The sequence below is a fragment of the Trematomus bernacchii genome, unplaced genomic scaffold (genome assembly GCF_902827165.1).
Source record: "Trematomus bernacchii unplaced genomic scaffold, fTreBer1.1, whole genome shotgun sequence".
NCBI lineage: Eukaryota > Metazoa > Chordata > Actinopteri > Perciformes > Nototheniidae > Trematomus > Trematomus bernacchii.
This window is the reverse complement of record NW_022987739.1, coordinates 17,094,766-17,122,417: the sequence shown is the minus strand read 5'-3', so window position 1 is coordinate 17,122,417 and position 27,652 is coordinate 17,094,766. Positions and strand designations below refer to the sequence as shown.

Below are 27,652 nucleotides of genomic sequence, written 5' to 3'. Positions count from 1 at the left end.
ATGACTTTCTTCAGGACGTGTTTCATTGTGGTGCAACCCAGTCTCACGGCATTTCGTGTTATTAGTCACGAAATTAATTTAATCTATTGATTCGTGTTCACCAACACGATTTTCACATTTTTTTCGTGTCACACAGAACGATTTTAAATGCAATGTATTTCTATTGGTAGTATGTTTCGTGCCTGCAACACGTCTTTTTGTCCGGTCGGGTCTTGGAAGACCAGAAGCTGTGTGGTTCATAAAAACATGTTCTTACTCAATATCTTACCCTAAGCCTAACCCTATCCCTTTTATTTTAAATTGTATAATGTCTGAGTTTTTTTGCCGTCAGTGAGGAAAAGAAATGGGGCTCAGAGCCTCAGAATACTGAAATCTGTATTTTATGTCATCTTTTTTTCCTTCTAATTTGTTATTATTTGGTGCAGGCACGAAACATACTACCAATATAAATACATTGCTTCTAAAATCGTTCTGTGTCAGAATACTTAAATCTGTATTTTTTTAAATGTCTTTTTCCTTCTAATTTGTTATTATTTACATTGCTTTTAAAATCGTTCTGTGTGACACGAAAAAAATTGCGAAATCGTGTTAGTGAACACGAATCAATAGATTCATTTCGTGACTATAACACGAAATGCCGTGAGACTGTGTTGTGTGGTGATAGTGAGGGTAGTCAATCGTTGTGTTGACAGTAGTGACGGCCATCTTGGTGACGTGTGTTGTTCTGTGAGACCAGAGATGTAGTTCATTGAGCGTTTCACACAAACAAATGTGTTACTTCACAGTTTTACGACAAATTTTATTTTTTTTGACTTGCAAAATTATCTTTTAAATTGACAAACATCATATGTGTAATTCGTGGCACAATTCAAACGGGATCGAAAGATAATCTTTCTCTCTCCATTGACTTCAATACATTATTTTTCCGAAATAAGGTCCCATGGAGGTCCACCGGAAGGGGAGGGACTTCACCACTCTATTAGCCAATAACCAACCAAGGTAACCCCCCCCCCCTCCCCCCACCCACACCTTATCATCTGAATCTCCTCCTAGAGCACCATTGTGTTCTTTTTAACCAAATATCTCTCAGAGGGGCGTGGCTCCTTATTTTCATCTAAAGTAACAGACCAAGAATCAGCACTTTTGAAACAGGGCTGAAACTGAGGGGATTATGGGATGCTGCAATGATCTGTTTGGTATTTCAGCCAATCAGAGACATGTTCTGTATATATCTGAGACCTATAATAAATTGATGAAAAACAGTATAATAGGGGACCTTTAAGTTACAGTATATTTAAAAGGTAGCTGGAGACACATATTGCATAAACAAAAACAAATGTCCTGTATGATTGCATGACTGTCATTAATAATCTAAATGTGATGTTTCTTACAGGATGTTGTCGACATTGCGTGGTCTGATGAAGACAGCGATGGGATGAAGGCCTGCCAACTGGAGACGCTTTATCGCATTCCCTGATACATCCAGTATGCAGTGTTTACCCTGCAAGGTGACATACAGGAAGATATAACATCATGTGTTACTCCTCTGTTTCTTCTGTGTTGTTTTTATCATCACACTCTCTCTTTAACTCACCTTATCAGCGACCTCTTTGACCGACTGTATGCTGGTCCCATACAGGTGGTTGTTGTACTGTCCCGCCTCGATGAACTTGTGTTCCTGGATCTCCTGCTCCATGACCTCTCTGGAGGCCATGAAGTGGTAGTCTCTGCCGTCCACCTCGTAGTCTCGCCGCGGCCGCGTTGTGTCTGTAAATCATAGATTTGAAACACATTAAAACTCTATTATTTAAGACCAAATATAATGTTGATTTCAGTTTGCCTATAGGTGAAGATTTAGGTTCTGTTGTTCGCTCTTGTTGTTACTTTGGTTACAAAAAAAATGTCGGCTTCAAAACCCTAGTCAACAAACCAATGGGTGACATAACGGTGACTATGTACATTCTTTTAATCCAGTCTATAGTCCTGACTTTTGTTGTCAGTCCTGCATACTGTATACCAGAAAGTACATTTCCCTTCACTTCCTGTCAGTTCACCCTATTTGCTCTATGGTTTTATGGTGTCTTTTATCTTTATGACCACATTTACCTGAACTCACCTCACTTTCTGCATTCCTATAAGTCACATGTCATCATATATTACAGCATTATAAACATGCTTTTTTAAAAGTTAGACAAATAAAATCTTTGCTTGAGTGCTAAATTACAGTTTTATTAAAGAGTTCATCGCTGGGATTCATCATAAAGTTAGAACACTCACGTGGGACGCAGGAGCCAAACTTGTCAGGGAACTCGGAGATGAGGTCATCGTTGATCCGGTCTTTCATTGGTCCAAGCACTATGACTGGTCGGGTGTAAGTAACTGGGATAAGACAAACAGAACCAGGTTGATACACGCACACAATGACACTAAGAAAGTTTGTTAAAAAAATAGCATGTGAAGATAAACAAACAATTTAACTAATGAATGCCTTTAGGAACCAAACTTCACAAGACAGTCAAATAATAATAAACAAATTAGTTACTGTGATGTGAAATTGAGCACTGACCTTCCAGTTGCATGACAGGCTGGTATGTGAGGAGGGTCTCCTCCTGGCCGGCTGATTGGGAAGAAATGATGGACACGTTAAGAGGCAAAGTGGGAGGGATCATCAACATGAAAACACCCCCGACCCTTTTCTACTTCTGGATTCAACTTCTTCAACAGCTCTGGCAAAGGAGACTGGAGAAGCAGAGGTAACTTGTGCTCACAAAAACACAAACACTATGCACATAAGAACAAACAAATCACAGCACACAAATACACATGTGCGTGTATACACCAGAAGCACACACAGAGAAATACAACACACACAAATAAAAACTGAACAAGAAAAAGCAAAGAAGAAGAGAAGAGAGACTTAGAGAAAGAGAGAAAGAAAGCCGTGGAGGAGGGTCTAGACTTACAGGAACTACTCTCACTATCGCTGGTGCAAGAGGTTACCAGCTCTGGAAGGACAAGACAGTCAGAGTCAGCAACACAAACACATACAAACATAAAGATACAGACAAACGCACACAGACTTGCATTGTTTAAATGTCAAACAACCAATGACAACCTTTCTCTTATAACAGAAAACATCAGCCACACCATATTCATCCTTCAGTGTCTGTTCACTCATGGTGTTCAGGGGAGCAGGAGGCCAGAGGATATTAACCTATACGTATGTTTACACCTGAACATAACAGATACAACAGTTAACCACTTCCTTTCTTGTTCTACTTTGTAACATTCATAAAGGTATGGCAAAGTCAACAGGATTACTCTATATCCAACATTTGGGTTGAAATATTCAACTTTTGCGATTTGTAATGGGTACTCCAGTCATTTAGTGCTGCACTTCCATAAAGTTATGGCTTTTTGTTGAAAGTGTTATTATCACAAACATTTGGTGGAAAGTAGATTAGTTCGGACTTGACTAAAGTACAATTCTGGGGTATTTGTACTTTATTAGAGTATTTTAATGTTATGCAAAATTCCTCTACTGCACTAGACTTCATAGAAAAATATTGTATTTTTGGAAGTAACTAGCTACTTCACAAAGGAACATTTAATAAAGCTATATGACCTTACAAAGTACGAAGCATTGTCAAAAAGATAATTTGTTTACCTTGAGTAAAAGTAATGCTTTAAGGATATATTGCTGACCAAACTTACATATATTTGCTAAAGTACAATTTAAATGTACTATTTTTGAAGTGTGGTTTTTGTACTGATCAATTGCTTTTGTTCACTATTAAACAATTTTCCCTATATTTTCTAGCAAAAACCATTAAATCATTATTACTGGCTGGACTAGATCTATACAATGTGTATGTCAATAAAAATTGCAAAATTATGAATTTCAGTTATTAAACCCACCCATACTGGACAGTAGCCTTATGGACAAACAATATATTACAGTCAGCTCTAGGGATTGAGGATGAGATAAAGCTACAGTAGTGTCAGTGTGGTTTGTGAAGAATCTGAAGTGACATATACTGACCAGCAGGTGTCACTGAGGGGGAGAATACATACCTTTATCATCCTGATCCTGCAGAGAGACAGAGAGAGAGAGAGTTATTATTCATGATAGTGAAGATGATCATAACAGTATCTGACTGTTATCAGCAGATAGCCCTTTTTGAAAGCTCATGGGTTCTTTATTCCACACACACACACACACACACGTTCACACACACATTTAGTAAGAATCCTTTGCAGTCTTTCTCAAAGCACGGAGCCAGGGGATACAGCACGCATGTGTGTGTGTCTATCTGTGTGTGATCTTTTTTTAATTAGCAGCTCTTCACCGTGCAGAGTAGCTGATTGCAGACTTGCTGATTCACAGTGTGAAGAAAACAGAGAGCGAGCTAACAACACACTGATATCAATAGCTTGTGTTAGACTGGTGTGTCAGCTCCCATCCTCACGCCGTGTGAAGTGTGATTCAAGTCTCGTCATCGCCTCGCTTTATTAAACTCAGCCTGGAAACTTTCAAAGCCTGAATTTCAAAATAACTTGAATTAGTCTCTAATTGCTGGTTAACAGGGCTACACTTCTCATATAAACAGGTGGTACGGCAGTCACGGGCACAAGAGACTTTTAGACAGCTCATTCTCTAACTAACCAATTTGTTTTATAAAATCCCATAATATTGAGTGCTAATACAAGTATTTATGGAATCATAGCAGAATCTGAAATATGAACTGTCGGTTTATTGTGACCCGAATAAATGAAGCTGCTTTTGGAATGACACTGTAAATATAACGTTTTATGTTCTTTACTTAAGAAACGTTACCTTTTACTTTATACTTTGCTACATTAATCTGTTGGTTGTGAAATACACTTATGATTCATTAATACTTCACACTTATTACCATTTGTTTTATTCTATTCAGCTTTTTCTATTTGTTTGTTGATTCCTGGAGCAAGTCATAAAAGATTGTGTATGTGAGAAATTAACGTAATTTAATTACATTTATTTATGTGTTTTGCTCAACGCTCAGACAGCTCGGATGAAGAATGGTTGAACGTCTCTGTGAGGCAGTGTTCTTCTCTACTTTTATTTTTTTTATAGCATTGTTATATTTACTTTAATAGACAGGTGGAAAAATACTTTCCTCTGCAAATAACCCGATGCCAAAGCTACTTCTTCACTTGGTTTAAACTTTAACAGCATCTCAACACATCATCATTACAGTCTACATTTAGACTGGAAGCTCATTGGAAAGAGTTTCACGTGGTATTCAAGGAAATAGGAGCACACTCCTCAAAAAGGGTTGAACTCCTTTTAAGCAACAACTTTCAGTCTTACTGTTATAGATGAAAAGAGACTGTATTATCTGTTCTACTAATATGGGTTTCTCTTTTGAGAAATTAACCTCGTTAGTGCACAAACACCAATAAGCTAAACTCTTAAATGTGCCTTTGGTGACCTTTGTTATCACCAAACATCATTTAAAAAGTTTATAAATCAGGCGTCCACTCACCGATCTGTCCTGAGACCTCGCCACTCTGACCGTCTTTAACCTCGACCTCTCCTTCTTCTCTGCCCTGTGAGATGAGAGGACATGAATAGACATTAAGAGAAATACAGACACAACACACAAACATAAGAGTTTGAATAAAAGCAAATACAACTAAATGTATCTGACGTGATAAACTTCACATCTCCTCCGTTTTGAATCTGTTGGTTTTTCAGACATAGTCTAGGAAGAGCTTCTTTGATCATTGTTTAGTGAAGAGTACATTTGAAAAGATGTATTGAGAAGGCAATTTCAGAAATGGAAATAAATCATGCATCATTGTAGTGACTTCCTTCAGGCTTCTCAGCCATGATACGGCTCATTGCATTTCTTGTGAAACACTGCCTTCACACCAATAACTGTTCACAGTAAAATAATGGGGTATAACCAGGCGAATGTGAACTCCATTTGATCTCCTCTAATGTCTGGAAGATCAAACCTTTCATCACAGAATCGCTTTAAAACATCATCAAACTGCACATTTACTTCAATCTCAGACTGATCCATAGAAATATAGAAATATCACCTGACAGTCCTTTATTAAAAAAGTAATTCTGTAGCTCATATATTAAAACATTTTCTTGATCTATCTTGTCTATTAGCAGCATATGAGACTATGGGATTTTGATAAGTAGTGACAGTCATCTGATTTAATTTGTGGACTTTAATATTCAGATATTACAAAGGAACGGATATGCTGTCCAATAATCTGAATGTGATTACTTTATTACAAATGCAAAGGGATGAGAGTCAGACATGACCAAGATATCTTAGTCTCAGGGTAGAAAATCGACTTTCTCTTGCTCCCACTAAAGAGACAGTTTTGCCTTCCAGTTTAAATGTAGATGTGTCACTCTCTATAGAGTGGCGAAGTCACGCCCACTTACTTCCGGGTAATGGGACCTTATTTCGGAAAAATTATGCATTGAAGTCAATGGGGAGAGAAAACTTATCTTTCGATCCCGTTTGAATTGTGCCATGAATTACACATATGATGTTTGTCAATCTTAAAAAATAATTTCCATGTAAAAAAAGTCACAGTTTGTCGTAAAACTGTTGAAATATAAGACTATAAAAAATACGTAACTAGAAAGACTACAAATCCCAGAGTCGCGTAAGTGATGTCACAATTGTTTTCCTCCACCATTCAGATACCTAAGATCAGCGCAATATAGATATCATCTATCTATATGGCGCTGGCTAAGATAAGATAACTTTAACAAGATGCCTGTGTGCTTAGTACCAGGTTGTTATTATACCAGCAATGGGTCTTGCTCGTTCTTTTGCTTCCCGTCTGATGAAAGGACCAGGAGTGGCTTCATCAAGTTAGCTACCTAGCTAGTAGCTAGCACGTTAGTTAGCATTACAGCCTTGTAATTTTTATTAGCCTTAACATGAAGTAACATTAAGTAACCCAAAATGTTAAACAGTAAGAGTAGTAGTCATATTTCGTGAACCCTTTGAATAGTACTGTCACCGGTGTGATCATTCTATAATCAGGGGTGCACATAACTGGTACGCAGGTACGCATGCGCGGCAACAATCTGAAATGCGTAACGTCACTTGTGTCACAACGCGCCTTTGCGTACCTGATAGGTCATCAAAACAAAAAACACATATTTCGTCTATACGTGTTTCTTGTCAACACTCAGTGGAGTAAATTATTAGACATGTCCAAAAAAAACAAAGACATTAAGCAGCCACTTTGCCGTTTCGCTCCCTGCAAAAATCTTCGGACTTTCTATGACTGATTGAACTGGGTGCTGGCCGTGCCGCGCAGGACATAACCGACGGACCTGTGAAGCTTCACAGGAGAAAGAGGCTTAGATCACTGGACGACAGAGTTGGTCGCCGTGTGCACAGACGGGGCTGCTGTTAACGTCAGTGTGTAGGCCTACAACAGAATTGTACCAAAACTACATCAACTGGCTGCAGTGGGAGACTCCCCTGTGCACATTCTGTGCCCCGCGCACACACTGGAGAACTGCGCAAAATCAGCTGATCACAACGTTCACGCTCTGTGGTCAAGCTGCTGCAGTTAAAACACACAGCTGCCTGCAAACTTACTCAGGCTGTTAATGGAAGAGTTTGAAATCAGACAGGGTTAGGTGGATGAAGTGTTACTCAAGTAAAATTAGAAAAGTATTATCATCAACACCTAGTTAAAGTAGCGACAGTAAAAGTAGTCATTTTGCAGATTGGTCCATTTCATAATAATGTATATGATATGTTTTATAATTATTGATCATTAAAGTGTTTAAAAATGAGTTTGAATGACTTTGTATACTGCAGGGTAGCTTGTGAATTTACTCCAGGTGGAACTAAAGTCTGATTTAAGACTTGATTATATTTCACATCATTCATCCAGATCTGTGAAGTAACTAAAATGTATTAACTACATGTAGTGGAGGAAAAGTACATGATTTACCTCTGAACTGTAGTGGAGTAGAAGTACAAAGTAGCATAAATTGTACCTAAGTACAGTACTTGAATAAATGTACTTTGTTACTTCCCTCCTCTGAAATCAGATATGACTACAAGTCATGTGATAATTTCTTAGTATTTGATCCTTCAACTTGGCCTCAGGAAATGCAAGGACTTCACAGTTTTGGCAACAAGTTTTGGAGAAAGCAAATCGGAGGCTTAAAAAGAGACAGGGAGGTGCATCTTCATCATCTAGCATGCAATAAGTGTAAATAGAGGACAGTGAAGGAGACACTGAGGAGGACAGTGAGGAAGACTGCACTTATTAAAACCACGCTTCATGTGGGGTGAGTACCAAACGCTGTCTCCTGGTACTCATCTGAGTAACTCACTAAAAAAGTTATGTGCACCCCTGTCTATAATACACCATTTAAGCCCGGGGGAGAAATGCTAACGCTAACGTTAGCATCGGCGATCTTCTCTACTTCATGCTATCTGCACAAATGGTTGACATTAAACATTAAAACGACCAGGCAGTTCAGAGAGAATCAAAGGAAGGCAGGCAGGCAGCTTTGCATGACATTCTTCAGGACGTGTTTCATTGTGGTGATAGTGAGGATAGTCAATCGTTGTGTTGACAAGACAGTAGTGACGACCATCTTGGTGACGTGTGTTGTTCACCAGAGATGTAGTTCATTGAGCGTTTCACACAAACAAATGTGTTACTTCACAGTTTTACGACACATTATTTTTTTTAAATTGACAAACAACATATGTGTAATTCGTGGCACAATTCAAACGGGATCGAAAGATAATCTTTCTCTCTCCATTGACTTCAATACATAATTTTTCCGAAATAAGGTCCCATGGAGGTCCACCGGAAGGGGAGGGACTTCGCCACTCTATACAGGGCCACTTCCTGCTGGCAATCACATTCAACACTAGAATTTCAAATAAGGTGAATCTCCGCCGTCTCAGTTTCTCTGTAGAAGCCATACTTTATAATTAAGGCTGTGTTTTTATACACAGTCTTGAATAATGCAGCTTTGAGCCTCCTAATGCCTGTCAACATCTGAAAATACTGAAAACAGAGCAGCAGCCCAGAGGTCCACAGCAGAAATTACAATATTTACTGGAGGAACGACGTCAGACTGCAGGCTACTCTTCGGTTTCAATGTCTGATGACAGCTCGGCTCTGAACATCACCTTTATGTGAGCATGTTGACTCTACTGCCAATACAGATGAGTCTCTAATCTCTTTCACTTTCTTGTGATCAGAGTACAATTCCAAACAAATGGCTATTATTCTCAAGAAGGAGAGGAGGAGAGAGAAGAGGAGCAGGACAAGGAGAAGGTGAAACAGAAATAGGAAGATAAGGAGTAAGATGGGAGGAGATGAAGACAGGACAAGACAAGGTGGAAGAGGAGAAGAAGGGGTGACAGAAAAGTGGAGTAAAAGTACACGATGTATCTCTGAATTGTAGTAAAGTAGAAGTACAAAGTAGCATAACGTGGAAATACTCAAGTCAAAAGAACAGAAGCATGATGAGAGGAGTGAAGTGGAGATGGTGTAAGACCAGGGGGAGAAAAGGGAAAGGAGAGGAGGGTTAGATAAAGAGCTTCAGTACGGATGATGTAAGGAAAATGAACAGTGAAGAATTGGGAGATGAGGAGAAGGTCGACCAAAAAGAAGAGGAAAGGAGGGAGGCGGAGGAGAGCAACAAGAAGGGAGAGGGGGAGGGGAGGCAAGACAACTTGGGGAGAGGGAGAGCAAAAGCTGCTTATTTGAGACCCTATTAGACCTTATATTGTTTAATTATGTTTATACAACAGGTTACGATATATAATACTCTGTTATTATTTGACCCACTGTTAACAACCTGCCACTACTCTAACACCTCCGTGTGTTGATACCCCGCCCTCTAACCCCGCGTCTCCACATCCATCCCTCACTCTTTCACTTATTCACTGTCGTCACTGCCTCCCTTTCTTCCCTTCAACTCCGTCACTTTCAGCATCCTCCACGTCACGGACAGACCTGTTCTAATGTGTCTCCTCTACCAACATCTTTCTGTCACCTCCTCTGCGGGAGATGAGAGGGAAGAGTTTCTACCTCAGGTTTCCATCCAGCACATTCTTCATAATGATGATGTTTGCAGTGCTATGAGCCAGCAGCAACAGAACACACCCACGTCAACTGAAACCAATCTGAAACCCTCCACCACCCAGAGCTGTCCTGGACAGGGACAGGAGGCAGAGGAGAGGACATGGGAGACAGAAAGAGAAGAGGAGGAAAGAAGGAGAGGAAGAGGTGCAGGTGAAAGAGAAAGCAGAGGAGGATAAGGAAGAGGGGGCGAGAGTAGAGGAGATAAGGAGAAGGTAGAGAGGAGACAAAGGAGGTGTAGACACAGGAAAAGAAGAAAGTGGAGGAGATGAGAGAAGGAGAAGTTGTATGATAAAAGGAAGAGAGGAATAGAGTAGAAGGAGAATAGGAGGAATAAAGAGTTGCATATACAACAGAAGGACGAGGAGAAGGAAATGGTCATGAGTAGGAGGATGGGGAAGAGAAAAGGAGATAAGGAGCTGAGAAGGGGGGGGGATAGGAAGAGTACAAAGAGGAGAGGGGGCAAAATGGGAGAAGACAACGAGAGGAGAAGGCACAGGTAAAAGATGTGAAGTGAAGAACGGATAGTAGGAGAATAAAAGAAAGAGAATGAGGACCAGGAAAAGGAAAGGTGAGAGACGAGGTGAGAAGAATGAGAGAAGGAAGAGAGGAGGGGAATAAGAAAGGATTACAAGGTGGACCGAGGTGGAGCATGAGGTAAGGAGCGACTCTTGTGGAATTGATTCTGTGGTGGAGAGGAGTATGTACAGCGTCGATGTTTGGTGCCAAGGCTCTGACCTTGATGCTCCCTCCTGAGGCTCAGGACAGCAGGAAGTGGGGACAACAATACTAAGTTCCCCAGTGGGAAATACAGGTTGATTCTAGGATGGAGCTGGGACTTAAAAGTACTTACAGACTTAAAATACTAGCAGAATAATCAAAGAACTGACGGCTTCAGTATATCATGACTGAATAAAACAGTGAGTGCAGGAACAAGAGTTGACTGCCTAAAGCTTGCAGACTTCAGTCAATAATATCAGAGAGCCACTCCCAACCCAAACCCTTTGAACTCTGACCTCCTGCGGCTGGGGATGACGCCGACTTCAGGGCAGTTTGGAGGCGGGGGGCTGAGGTGGCGGGCGGGCCACCACTCCTCTTCGCCAGCGCTGGTCACGTGGAGGACATCCCCGAAATGAAAGGGCAGGACCTGACCGGGCGCGCTCAGATCGGACACACTGCCGTCGTAGTCGAACAATGCTCTGCAGACAGACAGAGAAGCAAACCATTTTAGATTTTACACAGGAGTGGACACACATAGAAACATTAGACAGTCATTTAGTGAAATAATGTGGAAATACTTCTTATTTTGCATTGTCGTAATGAAACCACAAAATATTTTACAGGAATAAATGTCAAATTCCCCATTCTATCTTTATTCCAAATTGGAAAAAAAGAGACAACGTGGTTGAATGCCTCACATTACTTTTGACAACAACTTGACATCTATAATCAAAGCTAAAAATACATTAACTGACGAAACAATACAGAAAAACAGCCAGAGTTGTTGTAGTGAATGAGAGCCAAAACAGCTGAGGACTGCTTTCCAACACCATTATTTATGACCTTGTCTGTGTGCACATGGCTGTATGTGTGTGTGTGTGTGTGTGTGTGTGTGTGTGTGTGTGTGTGTGTGTGTGTGTGTGTGTGTGTGTGTGTGTGTGTGTGTGTGTGTGTGTGTGTGTGTGTGTGTGTGTGTGTGTGTGTGTGTGTGTGTGTGTGTGAATGTAATTGTACACATCTGTCTGTGTGCAGTCTGTTTGTGTCGATTGTGTATGTTTTGTGCGCGTGTCTGAACAGTGACCACAGTTCCAAAACCCCATCCAGAGGGAAAAAGACCCAGGAAAGTAGGCCAGCAGTGTGTGTGTGTGTGTGTGTGTGTGTGTGTGTGTGTGTGTGTGTGTGTGTGTGTGTGTGTGTGTGTGTGTGTGTGTGTGTGTGTGTGTGTGTGTGTGTGGTGCAAAGGAACTAGAGCTGAAATAACTGGCATCCCCCTAAGTCCCTACTGCCTTCATCAATAAAACAGAATATAGACAGGGTAGAAGAAACCGAGAGAGAATCAGACACAGAGGTAGACACACAGAGAGTCTAACACCAGTATAAAAACTACCTCATGTTTTATTGATGCCAGATTAAAAATGAGGAAAGTTAGACCTCCTCACGAGACATAATATATTTAGCTGCCTGTTAAAATGTGATTTTGTGATAATTAAATCTGATGAAACTTCAAACTGGTGGAAGCGTATAATCAGGTACCATGTTTGGTCAGATTATATTTTACAGCTATGTTTTTTCCTGTTAATGTCTTGAACGTTGTCTTGGGAAAATGGGGTCAGGTAATAATAAAAGTGGAAAGAACAGCAACAATCCAAATGTTTGTCTTGACATGCCTTCCAAAAAGTCACATGAAAGCGTTTTGGATGTGATTCAGAGATGTTGCCATGATGACATTATTTGACTGTGTCTTCAAGGTAAGTCACTGTTGGGTTGTCACTTGAATATACTGTAACTTTGTTGTTGTTGCTTTAGGGCATTTACAGAAACGGTTGATGCCATTGTTTCATTTTGAAAGGACAGCTCTAAAAAAAGAAATATTTGTAGGAATGTAAACTGTACTGAGTTTTGAGTTTATCATTTTTGCAGGAACTTCCTTTAAGGAAATGCTCTAACAAAACCTAAGTAAATATTTATTCATTGTTAATTTGTTATTGGAAACCTTTTTTTTTTTTGACAAATGTTGAATTATAGGCTTTTGTGGACACGTTCACATTTTTTCCAGCTGACTAAAATGTGTACCATTTTTTTTTTTGTGTACCTATCATTGGTCCCAGAACACATTCACCATTCCAGGAAACGCTGGGTAAATGAACCAGTGTTACAAAATCTTTGTAATCTACAATTGTGCAGGCTTTTTTATTTGTAAATAAGACGTATCGTGAACAATATGTCTGTCTTCTATGAGCAGAATTGATAAAGCAGTTGCAGTGGAACTGTATCAGCGGTTGCACTGATTAGTGAGACATTGGGGTCTGCAGAGGGATGGGGAGCAGATCAACAATAATGTAAGAAATGAACATGAACTACTTGATTATGATAAATTGTAATGTTCCCAAATAGTGAAATACATGAGAGAAGGAGACAGCATGTGAAAGGTTACAGTATATATCCTTCAGGGCATATCAAGTGCAGGCTTACATTTACCTTAGTGGGTCCACAGATACATACAATAGTAAGTAAAGGGCAGCTGTCAGATTTGAGTGTATACATAACCTTATAGAATAAGATATGGAGTAGAATAGACAAGAAAACTCTCATTGGGAGAGTTTCACACATCCCCTAATGATTTTTGCAGCAACCAGGTCACACTAATGGATAATGTGTAGCTATATTAATGGCCACAGCTATGTAAATGTAACTCTAAATCAATTACCTGCTCTCCACCTTACAGTTGTTTTAATCATGTGGGACCCTATCTAATTACCCGAGTGAGGGAACACACAGTAATTGCTGGATGTGTAAAGTAGTAAGAAATGTGTTAAGTAGGGGCAGGGCTGAATTTACATTAGTGGGTCCACAGAGACATAAAGTAAAGGGCAGCTGTCAGAAGAGAGAGTATAAATATCCTTCATTTCTATCATTTTGTCACCAAGAGAGAAATATACAGAAAGAAATAAGAGCAGCAGTATTTTCAGAGGACCAAAATCCCAAAAGGACTTTTTTTTAGACTACTTTAATGGATTGTTTATTATTTAAGGCCACATGCAAAGGCAACTCTAAATCAATTACCAGCTCTTGGTACTCAAGGCGTTTTAATTCCTATGTGGGACCCTCTAAAATGTAATTACTCGAGTGAAGGAACACACGGTAATCACCGCAGAGTGTAACAGAAACACCTGGCCATCTTTTACACCTTTTCCCAGCGAGTGCTGTGGACATTTGAAACACTTTAGTATATTTGTGTTGTTTTTCGCACAGCCAGCAAACCTATAGTCCGAACTGCAATGCGGTTCTCTCTAGGTTTTCACCGAATGTACTTGTGAGATTCTTGCATGTACATGCACTTTATTTCAGAGGCGAGTATGCTAGGTAAATCCCTAGAATGCTACTTACTGTATGGCAGTGATTCATCAACTGGGGCTGGGACCTTTTTGTAATGCACCATTGGTGGAGGTCTGCCTTCTCAGGGTGACATTCTAGTTGATACCGCTTGTTTAACATTTAGAAACTGTAAATTGGATACAATATATTATATTCTCAGACTGAGGGTCAGATCTCATTCAACAAACTCACTCAAAAAATCCCCGGAGCAATTTAAAACCATAATATTCAGTTTGGAGAAGCAAATGTTCCTGGGCATGGCAGCTACTTAAAATGCATTGAAATTGATATCTAGCACGGAGTACTGCAGAGATTGGTATCATTTTCAGCGAACAGTGAGACACGATTCTAAGCCTTCATAGACCCTTCAAACCCCAGCCAATGCATCAATGTTATATTATATATAACTACATCGATCGTATCCTGGTAGCCTGTAATGGCATATCAGGTCTGTTATCACTTTGAACCTTTCTCTATCTTTCCCTGTTCTGAGAGAAAATAAATCCCCAGATGTCAGCTGCTTAATCACAAACAATAAAGCCAAAAAAGATTATTGGTCATTAAGACTAAAATATTCACTGTGAATTGGGCTCAGACTCTGGTGCAGTGTATATAAAATTACAATGACACATTATGGAGACTTACTGTGTTTAGAATAGGACATTATGGGTGAAAGAGAAGAGGGAAGGACACACACATACATGTCACCTTGCTTCGGTGGCGTTTCCTCTGAGGAAAGGTTCATCTTACCCGTTATACACATGCAAACAGTCCTAACACCCCGCTACACACACACTGTATATACATGCATGAACACACACAGCAGCCCACAGCACTCGACACCGTCAATCTTTCACGCACCAACAGCCTCACCTCGACAAATGTGAGTGTTCCCTTTTTCAATATTTAAAGCTGATTGGTCATTTATGTGCAGTAACCAGATACAGCGACTTCCCTTATGACAGTGATTTATCTGTGGGATGTTGGGGGAGTGACTTAATTATTCTATATAACCTTGAAATGATCCTGGCCTGATTTTTTTGCAAGACTTGTAGGAAGCTTGGTATTAAAATTCATTATGAAACTGATTAACTCATAGTGTCATGATCATTTTCCGATACGCATGTTTCCTAATGAAATCTACAATTATACAGTCAAGGACACCATGTTCAAAAAGATGCTAGGAGCGTGGCTCAAGAGATGCCAAAGAAAGTGTTCCACCACTTTGGTTTTAACTGAAATATCTCATCTATTAAAGAGATTGGCATGACATTTCGTACAGGAAATATTAGTCCCTCGGATGATTTGTAATCACCTGGCATTTTCTTTCAGTAATATCATTAAGTCAGAAATATATTGTGTCCAATGCCTTAGGTCATAACTAAATATCTGTTTGTGTCTGGGGTATTTTGTGTTTATGGCTGACAAGCTTAAAAAGACAGTAAGCATAGCTAACAAAATATGTGTGTAACAATAGCATTGTCGCTATAAGCATGTTTTCATGCTGATGTTAGCATTTAGCTTTAAGCACAGCTATGCCTCAAAGTGGATAACAAATAATTGCTAGTTCGGTTGCAGAATTATATTATTGTTATCATCTGTTTGGTAAGGATGGAATAACAAATATGAACTACTGTATAAGAGCAGTTTTATGAAATTAATTGAGCTCTTTCTGCTTTTTGACTTGTCTAGATATTCAGAGAAATATGCTTTTGCACTAAGTTGAAGTTTGCAGTAGAGTGCATCTCTAAATGACAGCTAATTATACTTAATGATTATTGCATCATTTCACTCACATGCATCTCAAGTGATTATCAGGAGATGCAGGCCTCTTGTGATTTAATCAAATGACAGGCCATCCTCACTTTTAAACAAAACACAAAATAACAGTGGATGCACACTTAATTTATGCTAATGACAGTCATGCCTATGGGTGACTACTTTAACATTTAACAAGGGTGACGGCAAGCAGTGTAATGTCATGTTTTCTTGTTTTGTCTATTAAATCCACATTTCACAAACAGGACCTTTGTTGCCATGTAGGTCATCCGAGGTTACCAAAAAACATTGTCATATATTCAATAAAACAGGGAGTCTAAGCAATCAATTAGCTTGTTTCTCTTTCAGACTTGTACACCGCTGACACTTGTTTGACTACTGGATATGACCTTTGGCCTCTCGCTGCCTACAGAGTCTGACCTCAGCCCTGCTCTGTGTGAGTCAGTTTGTAACGGCCCGTCCACACAGCGGCGTGCGCTGAAGCTTGCCGGCGGGGGGGGGGGGGGGGGGGGGGCTGACCAACAACCAATCACATGAATCTCCCGCCCCGGACACACAAGCACACGGTTTGATTGGCTAGAGCTTGTACTGGCATATGATTCGATTGGCTGACGCTTCCGCCGAAGCTTCAAAAGTTGAACATTGCTCAACTTTTGCAGCGAGCAACGCTTTTGAAGCTACGCTTCGCTCCCACAATGCAGTTCGGCGAAGCGTGACGTCACCCCATTCAAAGTGAATGGGCAGAAGTGTTGAAGCTTCAACGCACGCCGCTGTGTGGACGGGCCGTAAGAGTGTGTGAGCAGTTCAAGGTGACTCTGTTTAAGCTGCTGCTGCCTTTTCCTTCCAGGCCACTTGCACATAGTTCAGGTCAGATGTTCCTTTTATGCATGGTATGTCAGCTGCAGTTTCCTCTTTGCTTTGTGTTTTCTTTGGCCAGATAAGAAGACAACCATGAACAATAATGAACAATGTAATGTTTGGGTGCTCATTGTTCATTATATTTTATTGCATAACTTACATGTAATTTAATGTCTTGAACTATTTCGTCTTTTTTGTGCACAAGACAGAAAATGACAAAAATGACCTTTGAAAAAGATAAAAAAATACCCTTAAGTTTAAATTCCTGACCCTGCAAATCAGGAATACTTAAACTGATAATAGATTAAAAAAAACGACAGTGAAGCCAACATGGCAACAAATCCAAGATTTCTCTGGCCCTTTTCTTTTAAACACTCCTGTTACAGGATAAGCAACCATAGTCAAAATCATAGTGGTATCTTAATGTGAGTCTCACAGATATTATTTGTGTCTCTGTGTTTCTAAATGTTTTTATTTAAAGTTCAATGAGAATTCAACCCGTTGCCCCTCCCAACAAAGCAAGGCAACCTCTCGGTCTCTGTTTATTGTACATTTTTCAGTTTTGCTAAAAGTAATGCTAAAGGCTGCTAACGCAAGTTGACATCAGCTACTGTATAGCTAATGTAGCTGTTAGCCTAGTTGGCAGTGCTGTTAGATATAAGAGCACCAGAGGAGTGTTCGTGTTTACACAGCTAGCCCAGGACCTATTGATCACTGGGAGGATGAGGTTTTCAGGCTAGCTGTGGGTCGGGAATCTGGAGGGGAATGGCATCAGTATCATGGCAGAGCCAGGCAGGCGGGTAATGGAGCCAGGTCAGTAATATTAGCTGGTTTGCAATGTCAAGTTTTGTAGCACTTGCTTGATGTTTGGCTATGTGAGCCAACTCGTTTTTGATCATACAAAGGTAATTTTATCATAACAAATGCTCAAGTTATGTGAGACTTAGGGTTGTAAACTGCGAAAATACAGAATACTTCATTAGATTGCTTTAGTCATCAGTAATCATTAGAGCTGCTCTCTTTGTCTTTGTTTTCCATTGTATTGATCTCTAAAGAGCTCCAATGCGACTCATCTGGAGCCAGCGACCTAGCGTTTAATCAATATTTCGAATGCTGTGATTCTTGTGAAGAAAGGACCCTTAAAGTGTAGCTGGAGTGACACTGCTTCTGGGCTTTGCAGCGGAAAGTGAGGGTGGACGGGGTGATTCAGAGAAGCCTAAACAACCAGGACAGGCAAGGACAGGAGGACAGAGGAATACACACACAGAAAATCGAAACAGTTGACAGGTGATGGATGTGTTTGTGTTTGTGGGTTAGACAGGATATGTAGTGCTTGCTGGATAATCTAATTGTGATTTTTCTTCCAATGTGATAACCTCTCTTTCAGCACCTGGCACACACAAAACGAGGAGCAGACAGCTGAGATAAGCCCTTATAATGGTGGTGTCACACTGAAGGACACTAGACAATCAGTCACCTCTGAACACTGTGTGTGTGTGTGTGTGTGTGTGTGTGTGTGTGTGTGTGTGTGTGTGTGTGTGTGTGTGTGTGTGTGTGTGTGTGTGTGTGTGTGTGTGTGTGTGTGTGTGTGTGTGTGTGTGTGTGTGTGTGTGTGTGTGTGTGTGTGTGTGTGTGTGGTACCTGACGTATAGGGTGCGTTTCTGTGTGGAGCGGAGCGACGTGGAGCTGGAGCTGACACTGCTGGTCATCATCTGTTCCCTTAGGTCATGGATCTTCGCCTCAAAACGACTGTACTCTACACACACAGATAAAAAAAAAACACTGTTAGCAGAATTCAGCTTTTAAAGTAATCATTTCACAAACGATTGAATAGTTTATAGAGAATCTGATTAACAAGCTACCTGTTAATCTACATTAGAAGCTACTGAGCGATACTGATTTTTTGTTTTACGCCTCAGTCACCTTTGCTCAGTAGATCAGAAAGCAAATGACAGTTTGTAGATCAAAGAGAAAATCCGAGGCATGAACAAACACTGGGGTCGGTGGAGGTTTACACACTTTGTTAAACACATTTCCTTCAAATGGCTGTGGTACAACAAGTACAAGACGCATTTTAAGATGTGAATAGAATTGCAAATAGTTTGTTCTCCTTGGCCAATTTTCATCACACACACACACACACACACAGAGAGCTGTCAACAGATTCTCTGCAGCCATAATCTAATAGTCTGTTTGATCTAGATATTTTACTCCTGTTACATCAGACCAGATCCATGTCAATATCATCAGGCAAGACACACATTCACACAGCCATCCACACAGCCAGCCATCCACACACACACACACACACTGTTACGTGCCGCAGTTGGTGCTTGTCTGTGTGTGCTTTTGTGTGTGTGTCTCTCTCTCTCTCCCTGATTGGCTCCCAATCCCCAATCAGGGCCTCCTTAAAGGACCTGATGAAGGCTGCAGTGGCCTCTCTCCTTCTCCTCTGGCTGTATGTGTGCAGCATGTCTGTCTCTGTGTGAGGCCTGCGTTCGTGTGAATTGTTAGGAGATGTGCTCCAGTTTACCTGTTGGTGTATTGTTATTTTAGTTTGCTTTGCAAGTTGGCTGGTGAGCCCTTTTTCTTTGTCCATTAAAACATCACTTTGTGGCTTCAGTAGACAGTTTCCTCTCGCCCGGTTATTTTATATGTTGTTACTTCCCTCTGGTTCCCCTAGCCCAGTAGGGAACGTAACACACACACACACACACACAAACACACACAGCCGGTTTAAGACAGATACAACACTTGAAATGGAAATCTGTGTTTACATCTCTTGAAGGATTATGTTTTGTAATTCATTAATGCAGATTTTGAGATGTATTTATGAAGTTAAAGGTCCCCTATTATAGTGTTTTTCATCAATATATTCTCAGTCATATACAAAACATGTCTCTGAAGAGTTTGCCTCCAAATACCTAACCGATCATGCATTGTAGCATCCCATAAACCCCTCTGTTTCAGCCCTGTTTCAAAAGTGCTGATTCTCTGTCTGTTACTTTAGATGAAAATAAGGAGCCCCTCCCCACGCCCCTCTGAGAGATATTTGGTTAAAAAGAACACAATGGTGCTCTAGGAGGAGATTCAGGTGATAAGGTGGGGGGGGGGGGGGGGGGTTACCTTGGTTGGTTATTGGCTAATGGTTACAAAGCCAAAAAAACGTTATGACATCATAAAGTGCCCAAAATATGATCAGCTCATTTTCAGATAGGGTTTTATATAAATGGATCAGGACAAAAAGAGAGGGGGTCTTTGTTCCTGAAACTTTCAGAATGTCTTTACACAGAGGGGACACATGTTTATGTATAACATACATGAAAACGTGGATTTTGCATAATAGGTGACCTTTAAATCCATCTGCGGTGTCTATGGAGATGAGTAGTTCAGAGCAAGCTGAGGGCGTTTCACAGATTTATCAGGTGTCTCTGATTGGATAGGAGGAGTTAGATGATTGAAAGCATCCTGAAGCAAACGGTGATTTTATATTTTGCTAAATTATGCTTCCACATCAAGGAGACATGAAGTCTGAGCGGGGAAACACAGGTGTGATCTTTGCAGAATCTCTTGAACCGATCTTTTATGAAGAACAGTGTTGTATAAATAACACACCCCCACATTTGACACACAGCTGTGCAGCAGGTCATAAGTAACTGACATCCTTTAAGACTTCCCTGTCATTGTAAGAGTACTTCATTGGACTTGTCTAAAACACAAATAAAGGGCGTGACAACGTTAACATAATGAAAAGCACCCAAAGAACAAAAGCCAGGTACATGTAACACTTACTGTAGGTCATGACATGCAGAAACAGCAGTCAACACCAGACATTGGCAGAGACAAAACCATTCCCTCCTTCATTACGTTGTTTCCTCAACTGGTCAAATGTTTCGTTTCATAAGTGTAACATATGTGTAAAACATAAACATTGTTTAAAGGTTGGGTAGGTAATTTTGGAGAAACCAGCTCGAGTGTGCTAGAATTTGAAAATACACAGCCGGAAAAAATCTGCCACTTCCTTACAGAGCCCCTCCTCCAACACACACGAACGCGCACATGACCAATGAGGGCACGAGATAAGTTTGTGCACAGATGGAAGGCTGACAGGCAGGTAGGCCATCCAGTTATTTTAGCCGGGCCAGCTAAAATGATTGGTCGTGCTTTTTACAGTATTACGGCTTCCACAGATGACATTTTTTTATGGATTTTTTGTCAAAGCACTTAAGATATTCATTGCTATCGGGATGTTAAGAGCATTCCATGGAATATAACAAAAAGTGTATCTCGAGCCGGTTTCTCAAACTTACCTACCCCACCTTTAACATAGACAGTGTTTAAAAGTGACTTTATTTGTGGGGAAAACTAAACTAAAGTCGTCTTGCATTCTGTCGGGATAAACAGACTGTACTAGACTACAAACTGGGTGGAGGAGTTCTGGTTAGTAAGCTAATATTCGCTCATTTGCAGAGGTAACTAACCTAGTGGAAACACACAAAGCTGAAATCTAAACAAATTGCAACTGTAACACTTCACCCTCAACATGTGAATATGTTTTTTCTTCAAACCATTGCAAACTCAAATTGACGTTTTATACAAATACAACAATAAATCTCCAAACAACCCTTTCAGTTTTGATTGCGATGAACAACTGTATTTCCATCTCACATGAATGACAAGCAGTAAATTGCGAGAGCGACCAGTTGGCCAATCAGTGCAAAGTGCAATGATTTGCAAACACACTCAGCAAAGCAGCCATGAGCTTTAGTATTCTTCTGCTACATGTTCAAAAACCCTTTCGTTTCTGACCCATTTAGTTTCTAGTGGTCGTAACAATGTCACAGTGCCTCTTTAATTATAAATGTACATTATTTATGGAAATGCACACAGTGAGAAAACAGAAAGGTAATCACGTGTTCTTTAATGTGCACAGTGGATTTTTAGGATGTTTATCTTCAAGCAGAAAAACAAAAAAAATATAGTCCTAACCAGGAAGTAAATCAGAGTGGTTGAAGAAACAGCAGATAAGTGTGTAATAAATTGTTACTGACTGTCCTGTAGTCTCCTTAACACCACACAGCTTCCAAGAAAAAACACTGAACTAACACACAGATCACAACGCCACTGGCAATAAGCCTGCAAAAGCCCTTCTGAAGGATGTCTCTGTGTGTGTGTGTGTGTGTGTGTGTGTGTGTGTGTGTGTGTGTGTGTGTGTGTGTGTGTGTGTGTGCCATTACTGTGGACGACAGAATCTAATTAACCCTGAGTAATTCAATCATACTCGAGGTACACACGGTCATGCACTGACGCACTGACACACACACACACACACACACACACACACACACACACACACACACACACACACACACACACACACACACACACACACACACACACACACACACACACACACACACACACACACACACACACACACACACACACACACACACACACACCTTGAACCTGCAGTATCTCCTGTCTTTTCTTCCCTATTTCTGTTCTAATTTCCCTGTTTACCTCTTTGGTTGCAAGCTCATCTTTTCATCACTGTCAAAAAGCTGCCTCCAACACCCAGATCTCAGCTCTGATTCCCCCCAAAGCGCTCATTAATCTGACACATTGATGCTCAAAGACCCAAACAGCTGTACTAAAAAGGCTCCAAGCTACACACATCTAAAACCACAGAAACACTCATTGTTATGCTTCTTCAATTCATGGATGTTCTGGAAAAACAAGAGATTCACATGTATGTGTTTTTAACTTACTAACGGTTCTATGCAGTAAGCCTGAACATAACTAGAATGCACCCTTTAATATTTCTCTTTTACTAAGCATTTCATGTATTACTTTATCTGTAAATATATCCAATTGCTGATCTCAGTCTGGCATTTTCAATTTCAGCTCTAATCCATTACAAATGGATGGATTGCCACTTCTGTTTGTCTCTCTGGACATACCACACAGTGATCTAACACATCACACACGATGCATTTTCAACATCATCGGCATCTAAGTGTCTCTGTCAACACACATCGCCTCAATGCAGCATTATGGGATTAAGAGGAAGGGAGAGAGAGAGGAAGGGAGGGAGGGAGGGAGACACAGGACCGAAGGAAGAGAAGGAGAGGACACAGATTAAGACTGTGACTGAGTTTAGGTGAAATGCAGCAAAATCACATGTGATAGTGGAACACAGAATACAGCAAAAGTTTATCAATGAGAGGCAGCAACACAGCTACGGAGATTAGTTGCTCCTCTGTGTGATCCATCGAACAAAGACCATGTTGTAGTCTAAGATATCACTGAGTCCTCGTAAAAAGGACAAAGCCGGTGCTGCAGCTAGGATCATCGTAAGAGCAAAGCAAAGTGTGCTAGGGATGAGAAGTCCAAGCAGCTTTGATTCTCCTTTTTAGTCTTTAAAACCAAATCCAGCAATAGAGAAACTGTTGATACTCCAATGTTTCCACATCACTGATCCTTTCTCACACTATTAGTCATTCAACCAAAGGCAACGTGTTAATCCAGCATCACTTGTTATCATCTTTTTCAGTCCTATATTAAAGTAAGATTGAACAAAACTCTCCCTCCACTAAAATGTTGTCAATAAGGTTGTTTGCTAGAAAACAACTTCAGGTCTGTCTCTCGCAACTCTCGCTCAGCTGTACTCACATGCTGCTGGCAGACAGTCTCTACAGCGTCTGATGCCGCTACAGTGGCTTTCGGGAAAAAGTGTCTTTGCGGGTGAGAGTCAGGTTTTGCTGCTAAGAGTCCTGGGATGTGAATGAGATGGAATTAAAAAAAGAACAGAGAGCGCGAGAGAGCAGATGTGTGTGTGTGTGTGTGAAAGAGAGATGATGAGAAAGATCTAACGTCAGCTCCACATTAGATCAAGCATGTGGTAGAAAAAAAAGATGTGTGTGAAAAGAAGTGTGTGTAGGCATGCAGTAGAGTGTGTGTGTGAAATCAGTCTAGTGTTGCTCAGCTACCACAGAGACAACAGATGCTAACTCTCTATCTCTCTCTCTCTCTCTCTGCCACGCTCCTCTCTTTCTCCATCTCTCGTTCGTCGGTGCATTTGCTGGCTCCTCCCCCTCTTTGACAGCAGCTTGCTGTAGGGCGGACGCACACACACACACACACATAATCACCCACAGACACACACACTGTTTCCTCAGGTCACTCATGCAGGAAGCTGAGTCGATGCCAGGCTCTCCTGCCCTACTTTGGCCCAGGCAATCAGTCTGCATGCCACACACACACACACAAGGTTAAGCTTGACCAAGCATTTTGAAACATTGATTTTTAGGATCCTAATTTTAAAGCCCAACTCATATTCCCTAAAAGGATTTCCATTCTATATTTAAACAGCCAACAACTCTTTATGCTCTGCATGATTTATGTCTGTCTGTCTCCATCTGTTTCATCCTCTCTTCATCTCTGCACTGTCTGAATCTAAGGCTCACTTTCTGTTGTTTTCCTCTGTCTGATATCTGGGTTTCCCTTCAAGATATTCACTTAATAGAAACACAACAACACTTTATCAAGCCAAGGTCAGTGGGGTATGCCATAGGTAGTTCATCACACAATCACACACTTATATCTCTGCCGATTCTTCATGACATGAAACTCCCGAAGAGTGATACACAGCGAACTCACTACACATCGAGTTTCACGTGATCAGCATCTAACTGTCTCTGTCAACACACATCACCTCAACGCAGCGTTATCAGACTAAGGAGCTAGAGGGAGACACAGAGAGAGAGTGGGAGAAAACAAGACATAATGGAGAGGGAGACAGATAAGGGAGGAGAGAGGAGGAGGAGGAGGAGGAGGGGTGATGACAGAGACTAATGACACTGGGGATCATGTTACCTCTTTCCTTCATTTATCTCTCCTTTATCCTACCTTCTATCTCCCTCTCTCCTAGCTTCTCTTTTTTCCCCATCTGCTCTCCTCTCCTCTTTCTCATCTCCTCTCCTCTCCTCTCCTCTCCTCTCCTCTCCTCTCCTCTCCTCTCCTCTCCTCTCCTCTCCTCTCCTCTCCTCTCCTCTCCTCTCCTCTTTCACCCTCTCCTCTCCTCTCCTCTTTCTCCTCTCCTCTCCTCTTTCTCCTCTCCTCTCCTCTCCTCTCCTCTCCCAAGAGGAGCATTGTTCCTCCATGCAGCAGCTGGCCGAGACCTTGTCTGCATGTTGCAGCTTCATTGCTATCCAACAGGAATCCACTGGAGACTGGTCGCTCTCCTCTTTAGGGTTGTGTGCATTGCAGCACAATTTCCCAGCTCACCCTTTTTCATATTGAATCAGAGCCTTATATGTAAAAACATAAACCATTTTTGCATACAGGAAAGAGCATGGCCTTTTTGTTGATATCAGTATAACTTTAACATTTGAACGTTTCACTTCTTATGTTATATAGATGCACCCTGTGGAGTTTCTGATTATTGGTAGCACTTTGGAGCAACGATGTGATGAGTGGGCCCTTGTTTCGTTAGAATCATGCGTATGACACCTCACGCTGATTTCACGCTATACCACAGATGGACAGTTGGTGGCGGTGACATGCAGAGAATCGTTTTAATTTGTCGAGAAAGGTAGGGAAGAAGAAGAAGAATGTAAGCTGGCCATGGTTGCAAACAGTTTAATATATTCAAAGCATTAGGTTTCAGATGTTTAATGAGCAAGGAAACAGTTTTCAGTGCCTTACGGATATAAACAATGCTTTAGTTGTATAACAAACTAAAACTCCATAGGGCATCTTTACATTTGTATTATTTTTGTTATGTATCCTGTGTGAATCCTTTTAATGTTGCTGCTGCAACAATCTAATTCCTCTAAAGGCATAACTTAAGTATCATTATCTCCATTTCTAAGACATGATGTGGGCTATACTTAGATTGTAATCATTTGGATGTAAATATGAATGGAGCATGATGCAAGTCATCAGGATCCTCTTGAGAAACAACCTTCTAGCATTTGTGCAGTTGAATTAATGAAAATCTTCCACATGGTAGTTCGTTGTTAAAGTGTGCCCGAATCAATATGAGGCTCTTGATCTAAAAATAGCTTTGCTGGAGGAGGCTCATCTATAATTGATACAATACTGTGCAGTAATCTATACTGGTATTGATTACGGGGTTAGATTTTGGAGGAGAAAAAAAAAAAGGAACATTTATATAAGAAAACAAGAACTGTCTTATATTATTGCAGTGAAGTTTAAATGTCAAAACTGAGGGATGTGTTTCGTCTGAGCAGCTAATACAAGCCTCATTATGACAGTGACGCGGTGGCACACTGCACATCTCACATCAGTCACCTATGCGTTAAAAGTGACGCCTTCAGACCCCAAAATCCCACTGTGTGAGCGGTGAGTCAGACCATTAACACCGACACCAGTAACACTGGGGAGGAGAGGAGGCGCGGACAGGTGGGAGAGAGGAGAAGGGAGCAAAGAAGGGAGGAAGGAAACTGCGCAAAAGAGAGAGAACAGAGGGATCAAGTGAAGCAGGGAAAGAAAGGAGAGCAGAGAACTGTATGAATTCAGCAGATCACATTCCCACAACTTTGTGTCTAAGACCTCAGAGAAAGCTGCTGTTAATCTTCTACTTAACAACTGGTGCACCACACACACACACACACACACACACACACACACACACACACACACACACACACACACACACACACACACACACACACACACACACACACACACACACACACACACACACACACACACACACACACACACACACACACACACACACACACACACACAGAGTAATAAGCAGGCTAACAGAAGTGAAAATAATCCTCTCTGCATCACCTCAGTATTACTGCTGACAGACACCGCCTCGGTGTGTGTGTGTGTGTGTGTGTGTGTGTGTGTGTGTGTGTGTGTGTGTGTGTGTGTGTGTGTGTGTGTGTGTGTGTGTGTGTGTGTGCGCAGTATCTGTGTGACAGTGTGTGTGATGGTTGTGGTGTGTAATCCTGGTGACTAATACTGCTGTCAACCTCCAGGCCTCACTAGTCCCACTTCAGGAAACGTAAGCTCATACGGAGATCCTGTTCAAAAGGTCAATTCTGAGACATTTGGGACTTTTTAAAGACACACCCAGAGATGTTTCTGATCAGCTGCATTGGATACCTGAAATGGGAATTGAAGTGGCGCACTTGAGATACAAGGGAAACTGAGAGGGATTCATTTAGGTCTTTTTGGGAAGAAATGATATAATAATAACTTGTATTTAACATGTCATTTTGTTACAAAACTCTCTCTCTGGCTGTATGCTATCGAACACAAGTATGTTGCAGCTTCTCTAGCTCTGATATAACTAGGGGCTTATGGTGGCTTAGTTAGCAATCTTTATACAGATATTGCTGTTTAACTGACATTTCATTATCTTATTGGGCCTGAAGACAACAAATTGAATACATCTGGTGAAGGTAGATAGATATAAGTGTGTTGTTTTTGCTGTATGAATAATTCTAAATGAGTTCTGTGTCCTGTGATGTTCCTTATTGTCTTCCTCTCTAAATAACTTCATGAACCGTGTTTGAACATGTGGTTTGAATAATTGATGATATACATTAAATGTATATTATTTTAATTTGAGGGTAAAGTTACAAACACCTTGTTCTCCACATTGCAGGTTTAGAGGGAGTGTGCGAAGCGTAATATTTTATGTCGTCATTTTTCTTGAATACTTTTCAATGAGGTGGCTTTAATATTAGGAAGGCTTTTCATAAACAGGGTGAAACTTACA

The 27,652-nt window shown here is 40.8% G+C and overlaps 1 protein-coding gene across 5 annotated transcripts in view; it reads right to left on the bottom strand.

Moving 5' to 3' along the window:
- The window catches only part of LOC117495918 (disks large homolog 1-like), a 113,968-nt gene that overhangs the window by 4,877 nt on the left and 81,439 nt on the right, over positions 1-27,652 (bottom strand). For 3 of the 5 annotated variants that reach the window (XM_034147515.1, XM_034147517.1, XM_034147518.1), the window contains 9 exons: positions 18,526-18,640; positions 11,169-11,351; positions 5,529-5,592; positions 4,075-4,090; positions 2,964-3,005; positions 2,567-2,617; positions 2,278-2,379; positions 1,595-1,767; positions 1,392-1,501 (listed from right to left, as the gene is read on the bottom strand). In XM_034147515.1, the coding sequence (XP_034003406.1) occupies positions 1,392-1,501; positions 1,595-1,767; positions 2,278-2,379; positions 2,567-2,617; positions 2,964-3,005; positions 4,075-4,090; positions 5,529-5,592; positions 11,169-11,351; positions 18,526-18,640 (856 nt within the window). Of the gene's footprint in view, positions 1-1,391; positions 1,502-1,594; positions 1,768-2,277; positions 2,380-2,566; positions 2,618-2,963; positions 3,006-4,074; positions 4,091-5,528; positions 5,593-11,168; positions 11,352-18,525; positions 18,641-23,559; positions 23,823-27,652 lie in introns of those variants that run through there. The other 2 variants (XM_034147519.1, XM_034147516.1) reach the window with 2 other exon arrangements.